Source organism: Ambystoma mexicanum, chromosome 7p (genome assembly GCF_040938575.1).
Source record: "Ambystoma mexicanum isolate Mex_15411 chromosome 7p, UKY_AmexF1_1, whole genome shotgun sequence".
Lineage (NCBI taxonomy): Eukaryota > Metazoa > Chordata > Amphibia > Caudata > Ambystomatidae > Ambystoma > Ambystoma mexicanum.
In genome coordinates this window covers 525,328,299-525,343,581 of record NC_090939.1, presented here as the reverse complement: position 1 = coordinate 525,343,581, position 15,283 = coordinate 525,328,299, and the positions used below count along the sequence as shown (strand labels likewise).

The following is a 15,283-nucleotide window of genomic DNA, read 5'->3' as shown; positions in this document are numbered from 1 at the left end:
CCTACAGTGTGCTTCCACAACCATGTCACAGCGACTTGAGTGCCCCCCCTTTGATAATACACCTAATCCGCAGGACCCGGCAGCGGCCTCTCCCCCTCCCCTCTTTTTATCAGATCGCACAATTTTAGGGCGATGGCTTTGATAGAGTCATCCATGATTGCTAGGGTATTAAGTACCCCCTCCTTCAACCCCCACAGGGAAATCAGCAACAACTGGAGGGGTTTTAACTTGTCATCCAGTAGGGATTCCAGCCATTCTTTGTCCCCCTCACTAACAAGCGAGGAGTCCAAAGTCAGGCTGTCCTGACCCTCATGGGTCAGGTCACTTCCCCTTGGGTTGGCCACCAAGGGAGGCAGGTGGAGCACCTGTTCATGAGCCAAGCCCCCCCCCCCTCCGTATCCCCAGCCCAAGTCAGAACCTCAGACCTGGCCTCAAGAGGCAGAGTCCCTGAGCCAGCCACTCCCATGGTTCCTTTCCTAAGACTCTCCATCATAGGGACTGCCTCTATAGAGGCAGCTTCCGCTGCATTCATGCAATTTACAATTTTGTTAGCCATGACATCCATGTAGGAGTCTAGAGATCTTTGGGAGGTATTGGGTACCAATTTAGGTGGGGTTTTTCCAGTTTTGGCGGGTTTAATAGTTTTAACATTTTTGGGCTTTTTAGCTCCCTTCCCAGGGCAGCCCACCCCCCCAGAACTCGCCTCATCCCCAGCTTTTCTTTTGCCCATGGTGCAGGTTTTTGTGGACCTTAAAGACTATTAGCGTGGTGCACCCAAAGAAGAGGGTCTAAGGTAAGTGAGCCGGGATAACAAAATACGACGCTAATAAAACTAATGATTAAAGACTATGACTATTGCCATAGTAATATGGGGGTATAGAAAAAATGTGGTTTAAAAATTAGTAAACAACAGGTGGCCTCAATACTATGACATGCGTACCGCTCTTACCGCACCTGTGGTAAAACCCCTAAAAGCCCCACACACTATAAAATATGACAGGAATTATACAAACACTTGTTAAGAATGAATGACTGACCATAAAAATATAATATAAAAATATAAATATAAAATATCAAAGTGACACTTGGTAATAGTCTAAAAAGTAAAAAAAACTAAAGGAAAAAGAAAAAAAGGAAGGGGGAGGAGAATTAGCTCACAACACCCCCCTAGTCACTGAGTTCGACGATAAGGACTCTGCGGGACTCTGCACGCTCCGCGCTTCCGGGTCCTTTTAAAGGCAGTTAACCCCTTCAGATCCAAGGGAAAGTACAGGCTCCAGACAACAACACCAACACCAGCTCCCAGGACGATAAGGATTCGGCGAGACTTCCTTACTGAAAAGCCTGTATCTTGCTGGTATTGCTGCTAATCTGTCTGCAGAATCTTGTGAAAGATTATTCTCTCTCTTGCTCCTTTGTAAGCCCATATTCCTATGAGCCCCCTTCATGTGGACCAAATCAATTACTGCAGGATGTTCACTGATAGGCACAACGTGGCTCTGGGGCACCACAAGCGCTGGTGAGTGCAAGGTGGTAGGAGAATAAATACCATTCTACCATGGCGGGAGGTGCATGTGCGCTTGAGTGCCACAGAACCAATAATGGTCCATCAATACTGTAGGTGTCTAGTTGCATACCTGGAAAATCCATAATTAATTTACATCCTGTATTTGTCCCCATATGTACTGTGCCATTATTTCTGAAACATAACAAGGGGGTCCTCAGTGTTTGTATATGCATGGGCTCTTTGTGATATCAACCCATGTGTGCAACTCAGCATATTGCCTCCAATCAGCAAGGCACTTACTGTTTAGGAATGCAACCGTTTCTTCCTTTAGCCCAACCATAACTTCTACAAGACATCCCATCACCCCATCTGCCCAACATGGTTTTGTAAAAATGTTCCCCATTATACAGAGCTGCGGCCTGGTTCAACACCATGGCAGCACAGCTCCTGTAGCATTAGTGCATGTTGTAAGTTATTGTCATTGATATGTAACCTCCCCTCTATGTGGCCCTAGCAAACTGTTTTTCACTACTGTGTGCTTTCCGGTCACACTGTCCAACATCCTCTGTTCCTTAATATATTCTTCTGTAAAACATGAAAGTATTCATCACTATCTACCAATTTAACATAGGCCAAGTGGCCTTGGAAAAAAGTCCTCTTATTTTGCAAACTGTGAGATGGACCAGACAATGTGCCATGTTTACTGGTATTTCATTTGCTACAAACAATCTGGGGGCACCCATGGCATGAGGTATGAGAGAGCAAACACACAATTTTTGTTCAATCTCTCTCTTCTCACCTCCTGCATGTGGCCATACCAGGTATTATCAACCTCTGATCAAAATCCCTCATGTTTATCTCTCAGAGATAATTCTTTATTATATATTTCTCTTTTTATTCTTATACGTCTCCTACTTCTATTTTCTACTTTACTCACATTTTCCTCTTTTCTCATATTTCTACTTTCTTCTAACCAAAGGAAAGAAAGAAAAAACAAAGGAATCACTACACACACTACTACCGATGTCATTTTTGTCTTTAAAAATAAAACTGTGCACGTTGCTGGCCGCAAAGCATTTAAAAAGTTCAAATGAATCAGGGTTCCACGTCCTCTTCTTCTTCTTCTTGCTCCTGGTATTCGGACAGGGGTGCGCTGCTGTTGCTCTTCTTGACGTCCCTGAGGTGGAGTCATGCTCTTCTTCCTCTTATCTTCACAGCCAATTTAGTAGCCCGCTTTGCAACATATGGTCCTGAAAACCATGGGGCACACCACTTTCTAACAAGGTTTCTAATCAGCACCCTGTCACCAGGTTATAGCTGTAAGTGCAGTGATACGTGGGCTGTTGTCTCTTTATCTTCCAACTCGCTTCTGGTCGCTGTGGCCCGCCACTCCTGTCGCAGCTTCAGCTGGCGAGATATAAACTTCAGACCATCAGTCATGGAGGTCAAATTTGCATAAAACTCATCAGCTAAAATAGTGGTGGTACTGTGGGCATCATATTTAATACGTGCAGAAACAAGTTGAACATTGATTCTTTTGCCAGTAACCAATTTGTGCGGGGTGAGGTGGTGATCCAAACCTGGCTGATTGCATACAGCAAAAAGAGCCAGAGGAAAATAGTAGAGCCAATTTTCACAGAGTATAATGCGCTGTTTTAGCAGGCCATTGAGGCATTGTACTACGATGTTCACATGGTGGTGATAGGCACAACATAACTCATGCTTTATGCCCAATAAGGTGTTAATTTCTTTAAACAGATGATTTGCAAAGTGCTGTCTATTATCTGATCGTAACACTTCACATACCCCCCAGCAGGGAAACACCTCATGTACAAGGAATTTAGCTGCTGATTTAGCATCTGGACGAGCGCACGGACCTGCTTCTACCCATCATGAAAAGGGACAGACCACAACAATCATATACTGATAGCCGTGACATCACTGTGTCATATGAACATTATCAATATGGAGATGCAAAATGGCCCAGAAGGGGACAATATGCAACCCCTCTTAGTCCACAATTCCTGCTCTTCCTGTAGTGCATGTAATCCTGTGATCTGTGCCAGGGTTAATGCATTGTGTGGTTATGCCATTTCCTTCTGATATACCTTCTCATCACTTGTTGATATCACTAACCCTAATATGTCTGTTAAGTATGCTGCTTCTTTGTCTGCCATCTCTGCTGCATCATTGTCACGTGCTATCAAATCGGTACCATTAGAGTGGGCAGAGCACTTCACAACTGCCACTGATGTAGGCAGTGAGAGCATGCCAATCAGTTTGGACAAAAATGCAGCATGCTGCACTGGTATCCAATCTGATTGCTGGAACCCCTTTGTTTCCAGCGGGACAATCCTTTATGTACATCAGATGTCACATACGCTGAATCAGAGTATATTGTCACCTCTCTGTCTGCATAAAATTGCAGGGTTGTTATTAATTCCATTAGCTCTGCTGCTTGCGCAGAGTAGTGCACAGGCAATCTCCTTCTCGCTACTACCTCAAGGTCTCCATCCTAACTATGTACAAATGACGCACCCGTGTGTCTCAAACCTGTGCTCCGATTGATCGTCGATGAACCACCAACAAACGCAATCTCTTCCCCCTCAAGTTTATTTTCCGTTACCTGGGGAATGTCATCAGATACATCAGTATATGGTGGAGCATTAATGTACATAATCACCTTCTTCTACCAGTTTGGTGATGAAGGCTGCCGCATTCACAATGCTCCACCTTATAATCTTAACTAAAGGTTTGGATATGATCATTTCAAAGCCAGACAATCGCTGTGTACTGTGATGAATCAGTAATGATTCCCCCCAAAACCTCAACCTCGGACCTTCCTCATGTGGCCAGGAGAAGGCAGACGCTTGCTGATCCCGACCCTGGGGGTGGTGTTCTGCAGGAGGATCACCTGGGGGAGGAAACAGCTCAGAAGAAAGGGGACACTCTCCTGTTTAACTTTCCATGAAATCCTAATCTGTTGATAGCTTGTTGCATTGTAGAAAGAGTTAGAAAACCCAACTTTGTTGTCAAGGACTTAAAGTCCCATAATTCTCTGAGTACGGGGATGGGGAAGAGGGATGCAGAGGAACATTACTGTGGGAGTGATCTCCTAAATAGTGTGATGACCTACACCTGAAGGGCTCTGAGTGGCTTAAAAAGCACCCTCAGGCACAGGCATCATAGAGATAATAAGCAGAACAGTGGGAGAAGAAGCAGCACAGGCTGAGATTGCAGCTGAGAGGGAAGTCTGTGGCGTGAGAAGAGGCCAGGACCACGGAAATGCCAGAAGCTGTGACAGGTCCTGGGAGAGCGTTTACCTATGACTCTCCCTGCTGCAGAGGTCGCGCAGCAGCAAGAGTGAGGAGGAGATGCTTGCCCAATAAAATGTAATTGTGCAGAGTTTGTGCAGCGGGTAGCAGCAGCAGCGAGGAAAGTGTTCCCTCTGTGGAGGATCCAGGTGGCTGGGTTGCACCTGACCCTGTCTGGAGCAGCAGAGGCTCCATTCACCAGTGGTGTGCGTGGAGGGGGACCAGAGGAAGCAGTGCACCCGGCCACGAAGAGCCACATGTGCCGAAGAAGTGCGAACATGGAGTGTAATCAAGCGACTTACCAGATGAGTTGACAGTTTGAAAGGGACTCTGAAGTGCTCCAACGCTGTCTGTATGTTCATAGCAGACTGCTTCACTCGCAAGTGAGTGAAAGCAACAGTAGCAGGAATTCTGAATACAGAACTATACAAAACCAATAAAAGTGGTGCTTGTTAAACCGGAATGACTGTATAAATAAGTGCATAAGAGTGTGAAAAGTCCAAGAACCCCAGGGGAAAGCTGTAAACAGTTAGAAAGCTTACAAGCAATACCCAAGCCAAGAGTGAATTACCAACCGGCAATACCAATATAACAAACAGTGCTGAAGGCAAGAGGGAAGAGTGAGAGGCTTAATGATTAATGATTGTGAGACATAGTACTTATGTGCTATGACATACAGATCTTCAGGTGATAGAAGCCTACATTGCAAAAGCCAAGATTGCGGAAAATGAGACTAGCTGTTAGTTAATACTTGTTTGTTGGTACAGAGGGGAAAGAAAATTGGCAAACAGGCTGCCCTTCTGGAGAAGGTTATCCAGAGGGAGAGGAGCATAGTTACCAAGAAGTCTTAAAAGAGCACTAAGGTGGTATTTTTTTTCCACGCAACTTGTTTAAAGCTTGATGCTAAAGAAGCCTAATTAAGTTGTTTTTTCTAAGTTGGAGGTTACCACCAAATTACCATTTTTGTTAATGATGAAGTAGACGGGCAGGTAAGTATAACTGAAGGGCAAGACATTTTTACCTAAAATAGCCTGGTAAAGGAATGATCGAGGTAGTAGTTGATGCAAGTGCTGAACTGTGGTTCTAACAACAAATCATGTTGACTCAAAACCTCTGAGGAAGAATTGTGAAAGTTTGTTGAAGAAAAACAACAATTATTTGTTAAATCAAAATTGCAGTAAACCATTCTGAGAAAGACATTTGTTGTCTCTACAAAGGTGAAATCGATTCTTATTTCAGGAAAAATTTGAATAGTTTATTTCTTTCTGAAACCAAAAGTTTCAACAACCATCCTGACAAAGACATTTGTTGTTCCTATAAAGGTGAAACCTGTTATTAGGAAGAGTTGGAATAATTGATTTCTTTCTGAAGCCAAAAGATGGTGACAATTATCCTACCAAAGACAATTGTTGTTGCTTACTTGGAGAAGACAAATGCGAGACAGTTCTTATTCCAGGAGGAGTGGGAACTTGTGATTTCTTGAGATACTTTACTGAAACAACAGAACTTGGTGTAATTGAGTATCCAACATTAAGAACTGCATTGGAACTTTGTGCTAAACCGTATTTCCTTGTTTTCTTTTGAACTGCGGAGAGAAACCCTTGTTCAGATCTGGGGAAGGGAAACTCAACCAGGAAATTGATCCTATTGTAAATCAGACCATATGTTATGCATTGTCATTGAATTCAATCACCATATATTTCCTTTTTGCTTTATGTGTTGTACCAGCGTGAAGATCAGATATCTTTTTGTTAGAGTGTTTCCTTTAGTTTATTTTAGGCAGGGAAATCTTCGTTAAGGTAGGAATAGTGAGGCTTTTACCCAACGTGTTTATTTAATAAAATGGTTAAGTATGAAAACTCTTTACAAAGTAGTCTGCCTCACATTTCTGACCCCTGACAGGGGTCAGTGTGCCTTTTTGGTTTCTGCAAAATCGCAAGCAGGGCGTGCTCCACATACAGTGTCAATGCACATCCCATTCTTATTGTCACTGATTTCTCTACAGCAAAGGCTGCTGCGGCCATTGCTTGCTCAAATGGGAAATGTCCCTTCATCACTTGATCTAACATCCCACCGTAATATGTATGCTAGGGGCTTGTAGCCTCTTGAATATTTTTGTTGGAGGACAGCTGTCATCACATACCTGTTTGAGTGGGAAAACAAGAAAAACTCCTCTGTATAATCTAGTATTGCTAGAACTGGGGCATTTGTAATTGCATTTTTCAAATCATGAAATTCATCAATCTTCTCTTTTGTCCATCTAAGTGCTTCTTGCTCTTTCTGTGCCTCTTTTAACACTTGCAACAAGGGTCTGATATACATAGTATAGGCAAAAACTCATGATCAGCAGTAATTGGACAATCCCAAAAACTTTTGCATTTCCTTCACTGTGGCTGGGTGGGGGGTATTGTGAATTGCTTCTGCTCTTTTCGGTGTCACCTTCCTTCCTTATGCTGATATTATCTGTCCCAAATAAATTACCTCTTTCTGACAATAGTGTATTTTTTTCTTTATCTACTTTTTAACATTGATTCAGTGAATCTGAATTCCATCTATGGGGTCATAGAGCACTAGATGACAGAAAAAACTGCCTGAATAGTGCTAAAACCGAACTCCTGCTTTATGGTAGCTCCCCGGCGAGATCTAAACTCGGGAATTAATATTCATGTTTCAGGATAAAGGACTGCTCCATCCCAGTTGTGGGTAAAGTTAAGTCCCTAGGGGTATTCTTTGATTCCTCCCTCAGTGCTGAGAGTCAGACCAACTATGTATCTAACAATTGCAACTACTACCCGAAATTTCTGAGGAACATCAACCATGTTATTTCTGAAGCTAATTGCTCTTCAATAGCTTGAGCCATTGTTCTCTCGTGCCTCGATTACTGTAACACTTTACTGGTGGGGGCAAGCAAAACATACATGAAACAACTGCAGATTCTCCAGAAGGAGGCTGTGTGTGTGGTTAAAGGTATACCTAGACATGAGCACATCTCCGGAAGACAATCACTACACTGACTTGCCATCTGTGCCCGGATTAATTTCAAGATAGCCTCTTTGGTACACAAAGGCCTGTATGGTAAGGCACGAGCCTACCTGAGAGCATGTATCTCATTGTATGAAGCTACTCTTGGGAGGATAGCCATGGGGCAACGTGCTCGCCTTAAAAACAAGACGACACGGAGCAACACAGGTTCGATCCCCGGGTCTGCGCTTAGAAACCTCTGGGTATTAAGCGCATTATAAATAACCTATCATACTCGTGCCCTCTGCTCTGCCAATTTTGGACTGATTAAGACTTTCTTTTTTGTGTGCCCAGATGCCAGATGCCTGTGGGTCAACAGCGTGTTATAAGTTAAAAAAAGAAAAGGTATATCTCTTTTTTGCCAATAACTTTAGGAGCATCACCAAAATCTTCCTGAAATTGATCTTCCTTGGTGCCACACACAAACAGATCATCAACATATTGTATCACTGTGCTCTTTGTCTGTATGTCTGCCAAATCCATCTGTAACACACTGTTAAACACACTAGGGGATTCACAGTACCGCTGTGGTAATTTTGTGTGTTGGAATTGTTTCCCTCTATAAGTAAATGAAGTGAGGTATTGAGAGTCTGGATACAATGGAATGGAAAAGAAGCATTTTTTAAATCAATAACTGTAAAAATGTGGCAACAGTGGGTATGTTACTTCATATTGTTGCTGGATTAGGAATAACCATGAACTCTGTTTCCACAATATTATTCAAGGGGCATACATCTTGTATGAATACCCATGACCCTCCCCTTGCTTTTTCACTTGGTGTGTTACATGGGGATTCTGATGGCACTATTATGCCTTGCTGTGGCAGCGCAGCTATTGTCTCATACATTCCTTCGACTGCCTCTGTTGACCTCTTTTTCAATGTAATTTTGACCGCCCCTATGTTTTTAATGAGACCTACATCACGGGTATTATTGGTCTATAATTCTTTGGGCACTCTCTCGAAATCTTTGTGACAATGTAGTCATGCTTTTTTAGCCAATAATATTCTCTCTGGGACCTCTCTGTACACTATTTTCGATTGGCATGGGATGCTTATCTGAAAAATAAAGGCATCATCATCATTTTCATCTTGGAACAACTGCTCGTCATTAATGTTGGTCAGTCGCAGCGCTGGGTCAATCACTAAAACTGCGCACCAGTCAATGCTTTCTTCATCTTTCACATGCAAAATGACTGGTTCCTCACTCACCACTGCTGCTTCTACATGCACCATAATATCTTTCCCACATTCAATGTCTGTCTGTACTTTAGGTCTCTGTGGGCAACCACAACACCTTGTCCTTCATTCTGGGTACTCATCCCAACAACACCTGTACTCCATAGGAGAGCAAGTCTGCATTAAGTGGCACTCCTTCTCTCTGGCCACAAAATGCTTGAATTCATCTTTTAGGCATGCATATAATAAATACCTGGTGTGGAACACACTATTCCCTTCTCTGTGAACGGAATGGCCATGTTCAGCATGCATATCAAATCTCTACCTAAGATATTTACTGGTGTGCTTCGTAAATATAGTAAATGTACTGACAATGTACATGTTCCATTTGTAACTGTTAAATCTTTTGTAAAAGAAACCGATAACATAGCCCAGAAAAGCTGTGCAACCATAATCATGTCTAAAAACGTGAGTTCCCCTTTGTGACACAGTCACCACTGAGTCTACTTAGAAATAGAATGCCCTGTTCTCTATCCTCGCTCCCACCCTGGGTTCATCTTCTGGATCTGGAGTTACTGATAATACTGGACACATCAGAGCCCTCTGTGGGCTGTCCTATTGCAGGTACATGCTTGTGCATAGAGATAAAAAGGGACCCCCCCAGATATATGGTACAACACCTGCTGGTATCAAATTTGTGTCCCATTTCTGTGTCTTCTGCTGTGGAGGGTACATGGGTGTAAAATGTGCTGTCCTTCCTTTGTGACCCTGAAGCACCAGTCCATATGGTGCCATCCCTCTGCTTCTTCATCTTCTTGCATAATGTCCTGTAATCCCACATGTCCAACATGGTCCTCCAAAATTCCCATATCTATCAAATCTAGCTCTGCCTCCATCAAGTCCTCCTCCATATGCTTGTCCAAATCATCCTACCCTTCCACTTTGTGAGTTCCCTCTCCCCCTGGGATAATACATCTGTTCTCCTCTTACTCCATTAAATCCCATTAGTTCTGCCTCCTGGTACCCTGCTGATATTGTTCAACTCCTGAGTTTGTAATCACTGATCCTTCTGCGATTTGTGACAACTTATTTTGCACTAATTTTGCTTCCTCACTCACTCTATCTTCTACTTTCTTCCTTTCCTTCTCCTGTTCAACCCTACAAAAATGAAAAATATTCAATTGTATTTTTAGGCAATGTTTTTGTCTCAATCTCTACTACATTTCGCAATTGAGCTTGCATGCTGTTAGGCAGACCTTGGCATACAGTGTGATAAAATGCAGGAATAGCTGTGTCCCATCTCTCTCTCATTTCTAAGCTCCACTTTTATTTCATCTCCACAATGTACTGTGTTAGGTCCTCATCTGGTTTTATTTTCCGCATCATTATGCCACTCATGTCTGATGTTTCTTGGTACATTACTCTTAATGCCTTCCACATATTTTCCCTACATTTATTAAATGGTGATCCATTGTGCTGATTACTATTTGCTGTTACCCCTGAGTATCCTGTCCGGATCCACATTTTATTTGCCTGATCCCCCACTATCAAAGCAAATACACTCTTCATATCCCCCATGCCCACAGATAGAGTTATTGCTGCTGTTCTCTTTTCCAGATCACAAATCCACTTGCCCATGCCTGCTGTAAGGGATGGCAACTTATCTATTAAATTACACTTATCTGTCTGGGGCCACAGGATGTACTGAGCTAATCCTGTCCACTTCTGTAACAGGTGAAGCTGTGTACTCCACTTCTTACATGTGGGTACATTCTTTACTTTTTTCCCTGTTGCCACAGCCATACAGCCTGGCAGGCATCAAAGTCTATCTCTATACAATGAGTCTCTTTTTATAGTTACTGGGGTGCAGGAAACCTGAGGCCCTGGTAGCCCTTCCTCTGTTGTTTGCTGGTCATCACCCTCGATATCGTCAAATTCATCTTCACTGGCCTACCATTTCTCTCCTTCATCCTCATGCACTAAATAATAATCAATACTGTTACAGGGTCTTACACACGGAGCAATCGCTCTTCTTATTTGTTCACTCAGTCTATCCGGCATGCTCAGCCGGTCCCCCCTCTGCCGCTGCACATTAACTTCTGATGGCAGTCTCACTTGGAAGTCCTCAACAGCTCTGCTGTCTATCTTGGACATCATTTTTCCTGCTCTATATTTATCTGGAGCTACCCCTGTTCTTTGTCATTCTCTTCTTACTTGCCTCTCTTTCTCTTGTTCCTCCTTGGCTTCTCACACCTATTCTTCTAAATGCTGCCGCACATCATTCTCAATCTGCAAGGCAAGTGAGTTTCATGTCTCCTCTTTTATCTGTCATGTCCTTTTGTTACTGTCTTCATTCAGGGTATACACCAGGGGTTGGTATATCCTGCGGCTGGCTGTAATGGGAACTGTCTGGGCATGGTTGATGCTGGAAAGCATTGCAGAGGATGGGGAACAGTTGACAGAGTGCATATTTTGATGTGCTTCATATTACTACAATCAGACTTGCTTTCCTCCTCTTCCTCAAGGATCTTCCATAGTTTGAGAATGCTTAATCTGTTTTTTAACTTCTTTTCCTGTGGCAGTCAAATGCGTAGACAGGTGCTGTAATTAATATCTCCTATGTGTGTGTTCCCTCCCTGGGCCATTGCCTAAACATTGTACCTGCCATTTCCTGTACCCATTATGTGTGATACTTTACTATTCTCTCCCAATATTGGGGGAGAGATTTGCACATATGTGCCAGCGGGGTATCCATCATACACAATAATATACTCTACTTACCAATTTTATTAATCGACACTGTTCCAGCAGCGTCCATCACCATTGTCAAGAATGTTGAAAGATAGGATGCAGGGCAGAGGAATAGAAGTAGCTGGAGTGGAATCTATAATTTCATTATACACTGATGATCTCCTACTATACTTGAGGGAGCCAGGACAAGACCTGGAAGAAACACTAGATACTGGAAATCAATTTGGAGAGGATTCTGCACTAAAATTATTTTGTACAAATCAGAGCTGCTCTATCTGAGAGAAATGAAGCATTATGTTGCTATTGGTGCTCCTCTCAACATAGAACCACACCCTTTTAAATTTCTTGCAATAAGTGTATTTCGGGAATGAGGTGGAGGGTACCAAGACCCACTTAGAGATAGTACTAAAGAAATTTAATAAACGAAATTGATAAATAGATTAAATTACCCATAGCACTGGGAGGTAGGCTAGCGCTAGTCAAAATGGTCAAGGTGTTGAAATGTCTATCCACCCATGGCTAAAGGATGGCATGCTCAAGAGCATTCCAATCCTCACACGCATGGTGTCAGATAGACAGTTCTCCCAGCTGATGACCTCAACATATGCAATTATCTTACAAGCATTGTCTGTGGAACCAATAAACTCCAAATATAAGAGGGAAGCAGAACTGGGGGTAGAATGACAGAGAAGGAAGGAAAATGCTGTCTCTTAATGCGTCAATCATACCAGAGGATGTTTAATAGTCCTAACTAGAGCCTATGAAATGCCACATGGAATACAAAAGTATGAACCCACCTTTAATCCTAGGTGTATGAATTTCTGCTGTCCAGATGCAACCTTCTAACATTTCATATGGATGTGTCCTGCAAGTTAAAAATCCTTTTTGGTAGTCAGTGTGGAGAGGCATATGGGGTATTCTTAAGGTGGATATCCAAACAACAACCGAGGAGGTCCTATTGATGCTACTCCCTGGATTCTCTAAACAAACTACTCAATTCCTAAATCTTTCATTGGTGCTGTTGAAACAATGTATTGTGTAATGATGGGTGCACCAACACTCCCAATGCCATGGAAGATGGGTCATGGACCTGGGAAATGTCCATGAAGAGGGTTACCCTAATCTCACCCAACCGAAGCAATCAACAGTTGACATCTGGGAATCATAAAGGCTATACCTGCGAGAGCATTTCAATCGGAGGAGGCTCCTAAGAAGATGTCTTGGGAGAGCAAGACATGGGGTGATGGGTAAAAGGAAACTCAACTCACTTCAGACCAAATTCACAGATTAGTTAACACTGCGTAACTTTGACATGTACCTGATTTACACTGATTTGCAGTAAGTCAGAGTTACTCGGTGTAACTTCCTTGTGAATTTGGCCCATGGTCTTCATATTCCCTCTGTAACGGGGGCTCAGGTGATGCAGTTTAGCAATAGCACCATTGAGTGGGATGCAGGGACGAATGTGTAAATCCCTAAGGGCCAGAAGAACAAGCACTGGAGGAAGCCCAGTGCAATGCTGCTATAGGGGATACCAAGAGCTAACCGTGGGGGCACACACATCTATCTTAATGTGTGTCTGTTTTTCCCCCATTTACAATCTGTACTGTTATTCTATTATACAAAATCAATTAATAGACATTAGAAAAAAGGAAATTCAACCTAGAGTATAAGATTTGAGGGCAAAACAGAATATGCCATTATAATGCCTTGTTTTTAAAAAGTGCTTCTTCTCTAAGCACTATAATATGTGTTGATATTGAACCTGTGACTGCACATTTCACAGACATCTGAAGTGTGCACTTAACTCGAAGAGCCATATTGTCGGTTTATAGAACGTGTTTTACACAACATGCAATAGAATGTGGGAACGTTATACTTTTATGAACTCTAGAAAATAACCCGCGTGATTAGACATCTCTGCGACAGACTGGTCGAGACCACAGCACGCATGTCAACCACCACGCCAGAGCGAGTCCGCATCTACCATTCGTGCGCTACTTTTGTGATTGCACTAAATGACGTTTCTTCTCATTTTACAGCTCCAGAGTGGGCACCTTCCTCTGTGGACCCGAGGCCCTGGCGGAGACACTCAGCAAGCAGTGCATCAGCAACTCCAACGTTGACCCAAGAGGCGTGCACTTTATTTTTAATAAAGAAAACTTCTGAGCATCTTGCAAATGGTTGAAGAGATTAAGCAGAAATAAAAGCTTGCAGTAGTCTTTCTATTTCTATTCCTTGGCGGGAACGGTGCCGAGCTGCGAATCCCAACTCTTACTGCTGTGCCCACGTTTTGTAGAAATCGCTGCGTTGCCTTTTTCTCTTGTATATATGGCCATAATGGCATTTTTGCACTGCGACTGCGATTTAATGTCATCATCACGTATATTTAATATATAGCTGTTCATGTATCAAAAATGGGAACAAAGATAGTTTTCATGTTTTTATTTTGCATAAAGCATTCTCTGATTCCACACAAAAGGACAATTCGTCCCTTTAGATGTTATAAACGAGTTCCATACCATTGCTTTGCATGAAAATAGCTGTGCTGCAATAAATACTCCTCTGTGGTTCATGAGAGCAGACCTCACTTTGTCACCCACAGGAAGTGGGCCAGAAGCAAGTCTATTCATGTTCTGAGTGTATCATTAAAGTGCTGAGTGGTGTCGAAAGTTGCTTGCCTTACTATTCAAGTGCATTGATCTGTTATGTATTTAAGGGTTCTTTACACAGCTGATCAGGAGGATCCCCCTCCAAGATGTCACATGTTTGTCATGCAATTTGAGATTAGGCGCTGATAAATTAGCCTGCAAAGAATGCAGCTTCATTCACTGCTGGAAGCTCACGTTCCATGTGGGCTGCTTGTGCCTCATTCCACTATCTGTCGTTTGCCTCTTTTCCCGGTTGCCGGCTCTGCCTCCCCCTCAGTCAGTGCTTTAAGTGGCAAGCAAAATCTAGCCTTGGCTCTTAATTTATATGGTCTGGCCGAAAAAGCATGTGTCCTGGCAGTTGGCCAGCACAGCAATTAACTGTTAGGCCATGCCCCTTTTTGGCCACTACCCCATATAATCCCTGCTCGATTTCGCAAAAGCAGCATGGCCTAACAGCGGCATGGTTTACTGAGGTTACATGGGGACTTTAGGGATCCATGGGCGTAATTTTAGGGTTGACAGGGGTATTTGTCCCCCCCCCCAACACCATTTTGTCCCCATTCATTAGGCTGGGGCACCTTTTCTTCAGATGTCATGTCCCCCCCAACATTTTCAGCAAAGTTACTCAACTGTAGGGAGCCCCGGCAGGGTCCTGTCTCAGGCACAATTTTTGCAGGGCTCAGCCCCAGCTACCCTGGCACAGCCCTGCCCTCAATCCATTCACAACATCCTCCCTATACTCCACTTCTCGCCCAGCCCCTCCATTCTAAGCAGCCTTTTCATAGCATGCCACTTACTTCCCTCCCCCATCACCCTCTCTCTTCATGGGGCGCAACCATGGAAATGGAAAAGGGTCTCCATG

At 43.2% G+C, this 15,283-nt stretch overlaps 1 protein-coding gene across 1 annotated transcript in view; it reads left to right on the top strand.

Moving 5' to 3' along the window:
- Positions 1-14,442, top strand: part of CYBB (cytochrome b-245 beta chain) — a 370,087-nt gene extending 355,645 nt beyond the window's left edge. The window contains exon 13 of the mRNA XM_069636562.1: positions 13,813-14,442. Coding sequence (XP_069492663.1) covers positions 13,813-13,939 — 127 coding nt within the window. The 3' untranslated portion in view covers positions 13,940-14,442. The remainder of the gene's footprint in view (positions 1-13,812) is intronic.
- Positions 14,443-15,283: the final 841 nt, after the last annotated feature.